The 15,333-nt window shown below is 40.6% G+C and overlaps 1 protein-coding gene across 1 annotated transcript; it reads left to right on the top strand.

Annotated features, from left to right (window-relative positions):
- Window positions 1-778: 778 nt before the first annotated feature.
- Window positions 779-15,285, top strand: LOC306858422 (monocarboxylate transporter 6-like; the record flags this gene model as incomplete). Its single annotated transcript, XM_079398967.1, has 4 exons — window positions 779-1,124; window positions 11,803-11,946; window positions 12,042-12,905; window positions 15,032-15,285. 4 exons carry the CDS (start codon window positions 779-781, stop codon window positions 15,283-15,285), a joined length of 1,608 nt encoding a protein of 535 aa, XP_079255093.1.
- Window positions 15,286-15,333: the final 48 nt, after the last annotated feature.

Here is a 15,333-nt window from a genome sequence, read left to right as displayed (position 1 = left end):
AAAATAAATAAATAAATAAATAAATAGAATAATAATAAATAATAATAATATATATATATATATATATATATATGGCTGGAATTTAAGTATATAGCTGGAATTTAAAACTGGTTAGTGTTTTCTGCTAGTTATCGAAACATTAAAAAAATATTGGAGATTAAAATATTAGCAGATTTGTCTCATTTTAAATTAATAATAAAAACTTAAATGAAAAACTTACTTAAGCCAGAAATTAAATTTTACTATGGTAAAATAAATGTTCAGCGATATCTTCATAAGATTTGTTTAATTTTGGTCCACTTTTTTCTCTATATAATGTTGATATGGAAACTAGTAAATACTGTAAATTTTGTTATGCTAGCATGTCTGCAAACATTTAAATTACATGTGTTACCACTAACCCCGTGTTACTTTGTGCCCCACGCTCCCCTACCCATGTAGACCTACCTCTTCAAAAATGACAATGTCAAGAATCATTAGACCCAAATTGTGAAATAGCAGTTCAGTGACCATGAGGAATCATTTTAACACATAAATTGTTCACCACAAAGTCCTGACCTTAACCCTTTTGAAAGTCTTTGGGATGTAGTGGAGTCGACTTTAAAGAAGTTTGAATCTCCCTTTGACAATACAAGATTTTTATTTTTATTTATTTAAGTATACATTCGGAAATCATCCAAAACATAAACCCACATTTAACATGTGTTTAAATAGCACTGTAATAGATGATAGTTTGCTTGTTGTCTCATCCCTGTAGACACTTGAGTGAGGAGACATAATGACGGAGGGTGTGGAGGTTCATCAGGCCCAGGCAAACAGCGCTGCTGTAGAAACAGATCCTGGGTCTGAGGAGCCAGACCAAAAGGAAGAGGACTCCTCCAGTATTTTAGAGGTGTTGCATCACTCCACTGGAGGAGCGGAGGACAGCAGCAGTGGCCCGGTGGCGCCTGATGGTGGCTGGGGCTGGGTGGTTGTTGCGGCTACCGTTCTGGTCTTAGCAATGACTCTGGCTTTCCCTTCTTGCATCGGGATATTTTACACAGACTTGCAAAACAACTTCCAAGCCAGCAACACTGAAACATCATGGGTGCCAGCCATCATGATGGCAGTGCTTCACGCAGGCGGTAGGGAGAATCTCTAATACTACCGATTCATTTGTTTGATGCATTAGTTCATCCAAGCTTTGTGACGCAATCCTCATGGCGCTCCCGCATTCACCCGCACCACAGGGTGTTATGTACAGTATCTGAAAAACACTTCTATCAAGTTACTGCACTTAAGTGGTTGTGCAAGACTGATCTGTTTCATAACATGAAACACACACGCAGAGGTTAGAGGATGACAGCGGGAGTTTTGGCCATCTTAAGTGAGATTCGAAATTGTTAGGAGTGTCCACTGACATATCACTTCACAGGGAAATTTATCCAATTAGTGCACACCATCCCAGTCAGTACTAACTCAAAGAATAGTTGACATGGGGAAAAGGATTTGGGGGGCTGGCATTTTTATTCAGCTTAATGCAGCTCATTCATTGTTACAAGGCAGCTGTGCTTGAGGACAAAGTACATCAGATATGCAACCATTACAAACCATTACCATTGCTACATAACAGTAAAGACACAAATCAGACATACTGTATTTGATTTAAATCACATTTATCGTCATATGAAAAAAATCACACTGATTTAGTCATTCATTTTGAGTATTTCATATAATAATTAATTAGAATCAGAATCAGAATCAGAATCAGAATCAGAATGAGCTTTATTCGCTAAGTATGTTTACACATACGAGGCATTTGTTGTAGAGGAAGAAATACAGCATGACATGAGGAAAGAGGGGAGAAAAAAAATTATTCACAGACTATGCTCCTTTGGGAGTACAATGTGAGAACAGGAAAAACACCCCAGCAACAAAAAGCACATAGTCAATCAACAACATAGCCACACGACTGCAACAGGGGAGGTAATCCAGTTCCGGCAAGCAGCCATCCGGTCCTGCAGCCATTCTCGGCGCCGGTCGGACCCGCTTGTCAGGCTGGTGGTACAAAGCGGCGAAGGCGAGGGATCCGGGGTGGGGAGGTGAATGCATATCTGTATATATGTGCGTATGTGTGTGTGTGTGTGTATGTATGTATTTGTAGGCCTGGAGAGCCGCCACGCTGGCATTCAAATCAAGTTGTCTCAGTCCGCAGAATGTGATAGCGACACAGCACGTTGCTATGGAGACAGCCTTGATCAGGACCCAGACAGAGTCAACAATCCGCAGGTGTCTGTGGAAGGGGGGAGGAACGCAAGAGCGTCTCACTGCAGTGCTCTTCCCGGGGTTGTTTTTCCAACAGCGACCTTGGCCGAGGCAGTGCTGGTGTGAGGGAGCCGAAAGAAGATAAGATTGCGATTGTTTGGTCTTGGGGCGAGTAGCCGTATTCCAATTTTCACGGCTACTCTCTTTGTCCATTCTGGTCTCCAAATCCATCAATTTTCCTTTGCAAAGCCGTAAGCTTCTCCGTGATGGTATCCATATTGCGGTTAATAGTCTCAGTCTCAGTGCTGACCGCTCTGCCCACTGCTTCAATCATGACGGGCAGCCTTGTGAGGCTTTTGACAGCTGTACCCGTTTCCTGAATTTTTCGATAACCCAGGGCAAAGCCTAATCCAATCAGCAGAAGACCTGTTATCATGGTTCCGAATAGGTAGATATCTTTAATGTCCTCCACGGAAAGAGCCGCCAGACACACGACCCGCCACCTTTCCCATGCGTCCATCGTGTAGCCAGCTACGAACGTCCCGCCAGGGCAGTCAGGTTCCCCCGAACCTAAAACTTCTCGTCGAGAAGATGGTGTCAATTATGTTGAGAGTCCATGATTTTTTCAGTTTGGAGAGCAGTGCATAATAATTATTTACTTTTATAATTGATTTATTCAAGGATTCAAGGATTTTTATTGTCATACCAGCTCACATTTTCATGTTATGATACGAAATTAGAACTCAGGTCCCAGTTTAAAAGCAAGTGGAAGTTGTCCAAGGGAGATAATCCATAATATCGCACCTATAATAAGTGAAGTATTGCACTTAAGATGGATAAAGTGTTTTTGTAGTGCAAGTCAGTGTATGCGTGTATGCGCATATCGGAAGGGGAGAGGGAGTGCCTACAGAACATGGCTAGAGTTCAACAGTCTAACAGCTTCAGGAAAGAAGCTGTTTCTGAGCCTGGTGGTCCTACTCCGAATGCTCCTCTGCCGTCTGCCTGAGGGAAGGAGTTCAAAGAGTCTGTGTGCAGGGTGAGTGGAGTCCTTCATGATGTGGAGGGCCCTCCCCCTACATCGTGCTGTGTAAAGGTCTATGATGGTGGGAAGCCTGCTCCCCACGGTCCTCTGTGCAGCCCTTACCACCCTCTGCAGAGCCTTCCTCTCAGCAGCAATGCAGCTGCCGTGCCACACAGTGATACAGGTGCAGAGGACACTCTCCATCCCGCAATGATAGAAACTCCTCAGAACTGAGCTCCCAAGTCCAGCTTGCTGCAACTTCCTGAGGAAATAGAGACGCTGGTGGGCCTTCCTAACCAGCCGGGTGGTATTGGTGCTCCAGGTGAGGTCCTCGGTTATATACACACCCAGGAACCTGAAGCTAGAAACCACTTCCACAGCTACTCCTCCAATGTACAAAGGAGGAGGAGGGCGCCTGTCTCTTCTAAAATCCACCACCATCTCCTTGGTCTTCTTCACGTTGATGCAGAGGTTGTTTCCTCTGCACCACTGCATCAGGTGTTCCACCTCCTCTCTGTATTCCGACTCATCATTGTCAATGATGCGTCCCACTACTGCTGTGTCGTCCGCAAAGTTCACTATATGACAGCTAGGGTGTCTCGTCGAGCAGTCATACGTCAGCAGAGTGAACAGGAGGGGGCTCAGCACACAGCCCTGTGGCGAGCCAGTGCTGAGAGTGATGGAGGAAGAGATGGTGTTGTGGATCCTGACAGTCTGAGGTCTATTTGTCAGGAAGTCCAGGACCCAGTTCCACAGTGTAGGACTCAGACCAAGGGACGAGAGCTTCTGTACCAGGGTCTGTGGGATGATGGTATTAAAAGCCGAGGAGAAGTCCAGGAAGAGCGTCATCCGTGGAGCGATTTTTCTTGTAGGCATACTGGTGGGAGTCCACGGTGACGTCGATGGAATCTTTAATGTGGACCATGACCAACCTCTCGAAGCACTTCATGACTACCGGGGTTAGGGCTATAGGTCGATAGTCATTCAGGCCTGTCACTGTGGAGAACTTTGGCACGGGGACAATGGTGGCAGTCTTTAAACAGGTGGGGACAGATGCCATTGACAGTGAGTTGTTAAAGATGTCTGTAAACACCTCAGACAGCTGGTGTGCACAGTCCTTCAGTACCCGCCCCGGGATGTTATCAGGACCTGCAGCTTTGCGGGGGTTGATTCATTTAAGTGTCCTCCTCACATCAGCTATGGACACACTAAGGGGCGTGTCACCAAAAGGTGGTATAAGTCTAATGCGGGGGGGGGGGGGGGGGGCGCATCTGGTAAAGAGGGATCCCTTGGGCATTGTGCATTCCTGGTGTTATAGTCCATGATGCACTTAATGCCCTTCCACATGCTCCGGGGGTCATTGGAGGTAAAATGCCCCTGAATCTTCCGAGCGTGTGTGGCTTTAGCCCTCGCGATGCCTGCCGTCAGTTCTTTCCTCGCCACTTTCAGCGCTGATGCCTCACCTGCCCTGAAAGCAGCATCCCTAGCTCTCAGCAGAGCTCTCACCTCAGCATTCAACCAGGGTTTCTGATTCGGATTCAGCATGTTACTGTCCTGGTGATGGCAACATCATCAGCAAACTTGGAAATGAAACCGAGGATCGAGGATGGAGGAAGTATATTCCTCCAGGTCCACCTCTCCCTCACACGTAGCTGCGTCTCTAAAGACCTGCCAATCTGTGCACTGAAAGCAGTCCTGGAGCACAAGAGGCTGCATCACTAGGCCACACAGTGACAATCTTTTTTGTTGGCCTAATCCGTCTCAGCAGAGGGCGGTAAGCTGGTGCTAACAGGATGGAGATATGGTCGGAGAGGCCAAGATGGGGGCGAGGAAAAGCCCTGTATGCACCGTGGATGTTAGTGTACACACAGTCCAGAGTGTTATCTCCCCTTGTGGGGATGGTAACATGCTGGTAAAAACTGGACAGAGTGTCCGTCAGTTTCACGTGATTAAAGTCTCCCGCAACCACGTAAAACGCCTCCGGGTGCTTAGTCTGCAGCGAGCTGATGGTTTCATATAACTCCTGTAGCACTTCGTTAGCATTAGCATTTGCACCCGGTGCGATGTAAACAATGGTGATAAACACCGCAGTAAACTCCCGTGGCAAATAGTACGGCCGACATTTCACTGTCATAAATACTATCACCTCAGAGCAATAACTTTTTACCAGTCCACAGTTTGTACACCAACCTTCATTCACGTACACACAGAGTCCTCCTCCCCGTGTTTTCCCCGACCGGTGGTCACGGTCCGCCCGGAAAAACTGTAGACCGTCAATCTGGAAGGCTGAGTCCAGCATGTTGTAATTTAGCCAGGTCTCCGTTAGACAGAGAACAGCACAGTTCCTCATCTCTATGGAAACATTCAGCCTCAGACGTAACAGGTCCACTTTGTTATCCAAAGAGCGGACATTGGCCAGAAAGAGAGTTGGAATCGGCGGCCTGTGAGCTTTTAACTGTACTAACGTGCCCGCCCGCTTCCCCCTCTTTTGTCTCCGGGCACATCGTTTCCTCTTGCCCGCTGCTCCCCGCACTCTACTGCACCACTCCGTTGTCCTCAGAAGCCGCTGTCTTTCAAGTGCGGATTTCAGCTGAAATTGTAATAACCGAACTATCCATGATGACCATAAGTTCGCTTGGACTATACTTTATATGCATAAGTTCGGTTGAACTATACTTTATACGCAAATTTAGTGATAAACTAGTGCTGAAAAACAGCCTCAAAACTATTTAATAAGGCTTAGTCCCGGGAGCTTGAGTAGCCGCTGCACCACTGTGTGCCGCCATTGATTTATGAATTTAGCACAATTAATTTATCACTAAATACAGGACTTCTGAGTATGAAAGATTATGCACTATATACAATACATACACTACCATTCTAAAAGTTGGGGTCTGTAGGATTTTTTAGCATTTTCATGTTTTCCATAGCTACATTAATTTAATCAAATATACAGTAAAAACAATAATATTTTGACAAATTTATTACAATTTAAAATATCTGCTTTCTATTGAATAAATACTAAAATGTAATTTATTCCTGGGATGCGAAGTTGCATTTTCTCCATCATTGCTCCAGTCTTCAGAGTCACATGATCCTTCAGAAACCATTCTAATATACTGAATTGATGCTCAAGAAACATTTCTCATTATTATCAATGAAAAAAAAACTGTGCTGCTTAATGTTTTTGTTTGAATCATATATATCTTTTTTAGGATTTTTTATTTTTTTTTGATGAATAGAAAGTTCAAAAGAACAGCATTTATTCGAAACAGAAATCTTTGGTAATATATCTTTACTGTCACTTTTGATCAATTTAATGTGTCCTTGCTGAAACCCCAAACTTTTGAAAGTTATATACTGTACACACACACACACACACACACACACACTAATTTGTATTGTACTGAACATCTACAAATATCGCCTTAACTGTATTCTAATAGTCCACTTTAGATAATCGACGGACTATATAGTAACATGTAAGTACATGTCAACTTATTCTACAAACCCTAAACCTAACCCTAAGCTAACATTATACTAGTGAGAGTAAGTTGACATGTAGTTGCGAAGTTACTTTGAGTTAGTAGAATGTTTCAAGTGGAATATTGAAATAAAGTGTAGCCTAGTGCACACTTTATAGGAACCAGTGAACTGAAATGCTTATGCTCAGCCAGACACCTCTGAATCAGGCGGGAGGTTATTATATTCCTGGACTGGCACTGGAACAGCCAAGATACCATTGTTTTTCTTTGAGAAAGGTTTATTTGTCTTTCCAGCCCTTTCTCTTTGCTGTCAGCTGGGCAAGTTAGTGCCAAAGACAATGTTAAAGAGATCTAAGAAGAGTTTGTTTTCATGCAGTGCCGTGACGCCTAAAGCATTCATTTAAGCAGGGCAAATGTTCAATCTCCCTTGATGTTTTAAAGAGCCTGAAGTAATTTGCACTGTACTAACTGCTGTGCTCATTGCAAGTTTCTCATTACAAGTTTCTCATTTAACACAAAAAAAAGCCATAAAGTGATGATGATATTCTTTGACACTCGTTTTCATTCTTTGTGTCTTATGATATGATACCTTTTCAGACTCTAATTGAAAAAAATAATAATAATTTAAAAGTGTGTAATTTGTTTTTCCAGGCTAATGTGCAAAGACAACCATAAATAAGCCTAATAGCCTGATTTCCTGAAAAGTATAAACAATTTCAGAACATTGCTCAATTTGTTTGGATGGTTAGGCATGCCAGCCAATGGCATGAGTTTGGGACAGGATCAAAGTTAGGAGGATTACTTTAAAATATATATATTATTCCAATATAAATGACTAATTGCTTACTAAAATTGTAATCAATAACATAATCCAAATATCAAAACATGAGTATAATTTGCCTTACTTTGGAAGATTAATTTTACTTACCTTTGAACTTCATCGCAACATAATCACATCCTCCATCACAGGAATTGTCATATGTGTTCTTTCTTCAGACAATATTCTGATATAAAAAAAAAGAGTCTTAAAAAATTATCTTTTGGTAGGGTTTGCACAGGTGCAGAACAATGTTATGCGTTCTTACTCTACAACAGTATCACTCTTGTGATTGATGGACAGGTGTGAGTTGTTAAAATAAAATATGGAAGGCGGATGGGGTCAAGAACCTTTAAATGTAACTCGTGAAATTTGACCGTGTCAACACATTCTGTTTGTCCACGTTAATGCAACAACACACAGCAGGCCAAATTGCTGTATTTGAAACTATATTTGCATACACTGCCCTCCAAAAGTTTGGAAACACCCTAACCTTCCAACAAGACAATGACCCCCAGCACACTTCCAAGCTGTGCAAATCCTATTTGAAGAGGAAACAGTCAGCTGGCATCATGTCTGTCATGGAATGGCCTCCCCAATCACCCGACCTCAACCCAATTGAGCTACTATGGGAGGAACTGGACTGTGATGTCCGTAAGAAGTGTCCAACCAGTGTGAATCATCTTAGGGCAATCCTTCAGGAGGCTTGGAGTAATATACAGTATCAAGTCAATGTTTGAATAAACTGACAGCTCGGATGCCCAGATTATGCAGAGCTGCAATAGCTGCTAATGGTTATTTTGATGAATCGAAAATATAATTTTTTTCTATGTATAAATTGTTTATGTAATAAAATATGTTTTCGTAGTTTGTGTTGTCCCTTATCAGTGCAAAATTATCACAAATTAAAAAGGATTCATGCCATTATTGTCCAAAACCCCACTTTTCTAGGGCGTTTCCAAACTTTTGGAGGGCAGTGTATATGATGCGAAGGTACATAGGTATTCAAGATTCAAGCTCAAGATTCAAGCTTTTTATTTGTCACATACACAATTATACAGAGTATAACCAGCAGTGAAATGTAGGTCAGGTCCGCTCCAAGGACAGTGCAATTATATAGAATACAAAAACCACAGAATGTACATAAATATTAATAAAAATAAAAGTAGAAAAAATAAAAGAATAAAATAAAAGATAAACAAATATAAATATAAATGTGCAGTATGTTTGTTGACTTAAATAGTAGGCTAATATAAGAAGGAATGTGCAAAAAGATGTACAGGGTATTTACATAGCAGAAAAAAATTATGAATAACATATTGATATAGTGATATTTACATGGAGTCATGAGATGTTACGACACAGAGTTAGAGTTTAGGAGCCTGATGGCCTGGGGGAAGAAGCTCCTCCTAAGTTTTTGCCATCAGGCTACGGAAGCGCTTACCAGATTGTAGCAGAGTGAATAGTCGGTTACCAGGGTGATTTGAGTCCTTGATGATGAGTCCAGCTCTATTTTTGCAGCGTTTGAGGTAGATGTCCTGCAGAGAGGGGAGAGCAGACCCTGAGATGTGCTCAGCTAAGCGCACAACTCTCTGTAGTACTTTGCAGTCCTATACAGGTATATACATATACAACACATCAGACGTCGTGTTTATTCATGAAGTAATAATAATAATACACAGGCATGCACATATCCAGACATCAGACGTTATATTTGTTCATGAGGGATAATGCATCGGTACTTTGTGTGTAGGGCGGGTATCGATTCCAGATGTCCCGATTCGATTTGATTCCGATTCGCAAGCTCTAGATTCGATTCAATTCTTGATTCGATTTTCGATTTTTTTTTTTACTACATTCAGTGAATATAGTTTTAATACAAATGCTATTGATATTTCTAAAAAAATTAACAGTAAAATTCAGTTTACGAATGGTGAATTAATACAAATAAATTAAGAGCCTTATAAAATGATTTTCTTAATTTTTCTGGTAATCAGATGAAAGCATAAAACATTAATTTAATTTATCCTAATCAAATGAAAATTAAACTCTTTTATTTTTTGGCAAACAAAGTGCTGCACAACAGAGGTTTACTGTTAAAATTAAAAAGTAGTAGTAGTAGTAGCATTGTTGTTACTGAGTCTTAAGACTGCTAAATAGTAATATATTTCTGACACAGTTTCTTCATGTTAAGCCAAACTTTTATTTTGACGGGTTACCCTGAACAACTTGCAGCTGCTGTGTATGTGATATGATGGTAGTTTTCTTAAATTAAATCAGCTGGAGATGATATTTCATGTGTTTTATCATCATATAGTGAGACGGCAGAGACTGAAACACAGCGCTTCAGTATGGTTGTAGTAAACAAAACAGTGCTTCGCACCTTATGCGTGATATCAAATGCTTCCGCAGATTTTTAGTATTACTATAGCATTTCACCTGAGCATTGCATATCACGCATATTGCTTTGTTCTTGGTTCTTGTCAACCGTATCTCCGCCATGATAAGCATTTAATGAATGACAGGCTTTCCATTGTAACATCGTGCAAGGTAAATAAGAGGGTGACATCTAGTGGAGAAGACTGATGGTAAGATTCACATTAATCAAATGTTGTGTTAAATATTTCATGTCTTTTAGTTGTTTGGTTCAACACTCTTTCTCAGGAAGAAACGTCTTTATATTGTAACATTTTATATTGTAACATTAATTAAATTACTCTAGCACAGTAGGTATCAGCAATGCCACAGTGAACTAAAGAAAGGATTACTGTGGGTAAATCTGCTTCGAAACACAGCAGAATGTGTGCACATTTAGAGACAAATTCATAATCTTAATGCTGTACAACTGTGCGTCTTTACACATAGTATAAACATGAAGAAAACTGATGCTTTAATGCGTTACCATGGACAAAAACTGTGTGTTGACATGATCAAATTTCATTTAAAGGATTTAGGCTCCATCTGCCTTCCATATTAAGAGCACTTAGCTGATTTACATGCACACATTAAGAGGAGTGTAGAGCAAAATCTTGACGGATTTCAAATCCTGCTGTTTTAGAAGGCTGAAGAAAACCTCATATTAAACTGGGGAGTAATGAAACCTGCAGTATGCCTTCATTGAAAGTAACATCTTGTAAAAATCAAGGACATTTCATTTTCCATTTCATAACCCCTTTAAGCATATTTTACTACCAAAGTGTAAACAGTGACAGAAGCATATCAGTTGACTGCATATAATCCAACAGACAATACTAAGGTTTAGTTCACCCAAGAATAAAAAAATGTTGTCATCAGGTACTCACCCTCATATCTTTCCGATCCCGTATTTTTATTCTTCTGTAAAACACAAAATGGACATCTTTGACGGAATTTCAAAGCTTCTGTTTGCATTAAAAATGAGAGCTCTGACAAAAAGAACTACTGTAATGGTTTTCTTTGTCCTTGTTGGAGCCATCTACTTTCCTTGAAGGGAAAGAGCAGTTCAGACATTCTGCCGACACATCTCAATTTGTGTTTCAATGATGAATGAAATTCATACAAAATTGGAATGACTATATTCATTATGCTGTGTAAATAATGAAAACAATTTTATGTTCGGGTGAACTGTTTCTTTAGAGCAGTGTTGGGCAACTCTGGTGCTGTTTTTGAAGCCAGAGTTGCCCAGCTATGCGTCAGAGTCTAAATTATGCATTTATACGGAGCCCCGTACAGAAAAAAGAAAAAAACATATTGTGGCCACAAATTATTAACATATGGTAACATTTCACACATAATTAATTCTCTTTCAGTAAATCTTGACTAAATTGTACTAATCTATTCAATTGTTTTAACAAAATCAAAACTAGAATACAAATTAGCACAAAGCGGCCACCATTTACATTGTATTTTCCCCTCTGCATGTCATTGTACGGTTCCATACATCTGAGTGATTTGTGTAAATCTAGTTAATGTTTATGTGGGCAGCATCATATTACTACATGGAAATGGCAGCCTGATCCCATAATCAAATTCAGGCCTTTCTATCAGAGCTTATCAAATGCAGTGACCAAACTTTAATTTGCAGATAAAGAGAGTTTCATTTCCAAATAGCTACCATTGTTTGTCATCATCTGCATATGTGTGCAGACATTAAACGGGATCATCTGTAAGTCAGGTGCAGCCAGCTAATCTGTGCACACAATCACACAAACCGTTTTCATCATTGTTCACATTACAATGCCTTTGTCTTTCCGTAGGCCCCATATGTAGTGTTCTCGTGGAGTGCCTTGGTTGCCGTGCGACAATAATTATTGGCGGGATCCTGAGCGGACTGGGAATGGCAGCCAGCTCATTTGCACAGACAATGGTAGAGCTGTATATCACTGCTGGCATTATCACAGGTAGATAGGCCTGTATATTACCTTCTTAGAAACAGCGGTGTGAAAATGATTGCTCAGTAGGCCGCATGGACTGAATTATCACCTCTCCTTCTCAGGAATGGGATTCTCTTTGTCTTTCCAGCCATCGATCACAATGGTGGGCCACTACTTTGTGCGGCGCAGGGCGTTTGCCAATGCCTTGTCTTCCACTGGCACCGCACTCGGGCTGAGCACCCTACCATTGCTAGCCAACTATCTGCTCAGCAGCTTTGGCTGGCGGGGCAGCTTTCTGGTGCTCGGAGGGGTCCTGTTGAACTGCTGCGTTTGTGGGGCCGTAATGCGCCCCCTTGGGGCCAAACCAAAGATAGAAGCCAGAACCGGACAGACGAACAATCGCCAACTCAAAACCAATCGCCTTTCCATTACTCGGGAACGAGAGGGTCTGAAAGGACGTCTGCGGGCCACTCTCTCCACTGTCATGCCTTTCCTGCGCAGGCACATGGCTTTCGACCTGCTGTGCAGTAACCCGTACTTCTGTGCCTATGCTCTTGGTGTGTCCTGGATGATGCTGGGCTTCGTGGTGCCCCTCATTTACCTGGTTCCCTATGCCACCACTTACGGTATTGAGCAAGACCGAGCCGCTCTACTGATGGCCATCCTGGGGTTGATCAACATCACTGTTCGTCCAGCGACAGCGCTGGTTTTTGGGTTGCCTCGCTTCCGTGGAAGCCATAACTTCGCCTACCTGTTTGCCACAGCGGTTCTGATCAACGGATTAAGCAACTGCATCTGTGGGATGGCGACAAGTTTCCCAGTACTGCTGGCGTATGTTATAGTGTTTGGGGTTTCCTTGAGCCTCATCGGCTCCTTGTTGTTCACCGTACTGATGGACACAGTCGAGATGAGCCGCTTCCCATCCGCCCTGGGCCTCATTAGCATTATGGAGAGCATCATGCTGCTGCTTGGCCCGCCGTTAGCAGGTGATGTAATGCTTTTTTTTCTAAAGTTTGCATATGCTTTATTACTGTATTAGTAGGTTAAAACAGCATGCTTGGTTGTATTTGTCAAGGACAAAAAAATTCACCTTCATGTGATTTTGTGTAAGTGCATAGACTGTATTCTTTTCCATACAACAACGGAGTGGCTCTCAAGCTCCAAAACAAACAAAAAAAGCACCATAAAAGTAGTTAATTTGAAGCAGATAGTCAGTTCATGTAGAAAGTGTTGGCCTGTCCTATGACTGATTTTTCCTTGTTTTTATTATTATTATTATTTTCTATTGTTATTTTATTTTCCTACTCCGTTGCAAGTGAGTCATCATTCAACTCAGAATGGCTTCTGTAAATTACTATACTCATATTTATTTCGCTTTTTATTTAGTTTATTTATTTATAATATTAAAATGTAAATGTTTTAATATTAATTAAATATTAAATATGAATTAAATAAAAGTTAGTAATTGAATTAATAATTAAAGATAAATATAAGTAATTACTGTTATTTTCTCTTGTTTGTTTTTTTTAAGTTGGCATTGTAGGCCAGTGGGCCTCGGTATCCATCTCACTGCTTCCTTTTATAGGTCAAATGATAGGGAGCTGGGATAAATTTAAACGTTAGGATCAAAGGAAATACACACAAAAGATCACTTCCCTGCATTTGTTTTATTACTCTTGATAATAATATATATGAGCATGAGCATAATCATTAGACTCCTGGCCTGAAATTGTACTCCAGTCTGGCTCTTGGAGTCTGGCATAAAGAGCAATAGTTGTAGTTTGCCTAACATTTTTGTGTGTGTTCCAGGGAAGTATGAGTAAATGATGAGAGAATTTTAATGCCTTTATAGAAGGAAGAAAGAAGTCTGGTCAATGTGTGTAACTGGCATTCCCTACTTTATAGGGAGCGAATGTCCCCACAAGCATAATACTATCATAATACTAATTTTGACCTTGTGGGTACATTTTTTGGTCCCCATGAAAAAAAAAACGGCTTATAAATCATACAGAATGAAGTCTCTTTTTTCTGTGAGGGCTTGGTTTAGTGTCTGTGTGTTGGATTCTGTGAGGGTTGTCATTGGTAGCTGGTCAGCTGTAATTAGTTGATGAGATTGTCAGTTCATTTACACGCCGGTTTCCAGAAAGGCTTGTATGGGAGTAGAACATCAAGCAGTGGATCCTCTCCAGTTACCTTTACCAAGGAAACTTAAATGTCAAGGCACTGTGATAGGAGCACTTCATTGCACAACAGCAGGTTCCCAGAAATAAATATCCCATTCATTTTCTTTACAGAGAAACTGATGCTTAGCAATAACAAAACATTTCAAGAAAGAGCTCTAAGGGTGTTAAACAATGCTATATACACTACATCAGCCTGATTTTTTTATGTATTTTTTTTATTATATATATTTACAGTAGAAAATTTACAAACTGTCTTCATGGAACACGATCTTTACTTCATATCCTGCTTATGACTGGTTTTGTGCTCCAGGGTCACATATTGATCTTTCTTTCTTTTGTGGAACACAAATAGATTATAAATATTTTGAAGAATGCTGGTAAGCAAACAATTTTGGTTGACTTGTATGGACAAAAATTACTGTTACAAACTGTAAATGTACAGTAATTAAAACTGTTTAGTTAGAAATATTCTTCAAACATACTTTTATACTTTTCAAATGATACTTTATTCAGAAAGGACTTGAATGAGAGTGACAGTTAAAACAATTATAATGTTGCAAAAAAACTTTCTATTTATCAAAGAATCTTAAAAAATATGTATCACGGTTTCCACAAAAATATGAAGCAGCACAACTGTTGTCGACATTGATTATAAGAAGTGTTTCTTGAGCTGTAAATCAGCAAATTACGATGATTTCTAAAGGATCATGTGACACTGAATACTGGAGTAAAATTGGAGAAAAAGTACTGTTTTTCAAATTGGAAATATAGTCGCTTTATTTAATTCATGTGTTTTCATCCATGCACTTTCATTTCTGAAATGCACATAGAGAAAAAGAATGGCAAACCTAATTTTGGAAACAAAAGCTGCTGAGAAGTGGGGGTCGCCGTTTGTGTCTGTTATGTTACTTTTTTTATTTTTTTCCCAGGAATCCTAGTTGACAGCACTAGCCAATACGCCTATGTGTTCTTCGCCTGCAGCATAACAGTCTCCACCGCTGGTCTCTTCATCATGCTGTCCTTCTACTGGCTGGACAGACAGAAGTGCCGAGAGCTCAAGAGCTCCTTTACTCATAAAGACTGTAACTCACTGAAGCCCAGCACTAAGATGACCATAGACTGTGATTACAGTCCAGTGCCTTTACATGGTAACAATATCAGAGACATGGAGACTGATGTTTGATTTGTGACCTGTGTATTTCACCAGACTTATTTTGTTCATTCATTGCAC

Source organism: Barbus barbus (assembly GCF_936440315.1).
Source record: "Barbus barbus genome assembly, chromosome: 3".
In the NCBI taxonomy this organism is placed as follows: domain Eukaryota; kingdom Metazoa; phylum Chordata; class Actinopteri; order Cypriniformes; family Cyprinidae; genus Barbus; species Barbus barbus.
Note: the sequence above shows the minus strand (reverse complement) of the source record. Positions and strands in the feature narration are given on the sequence as shown.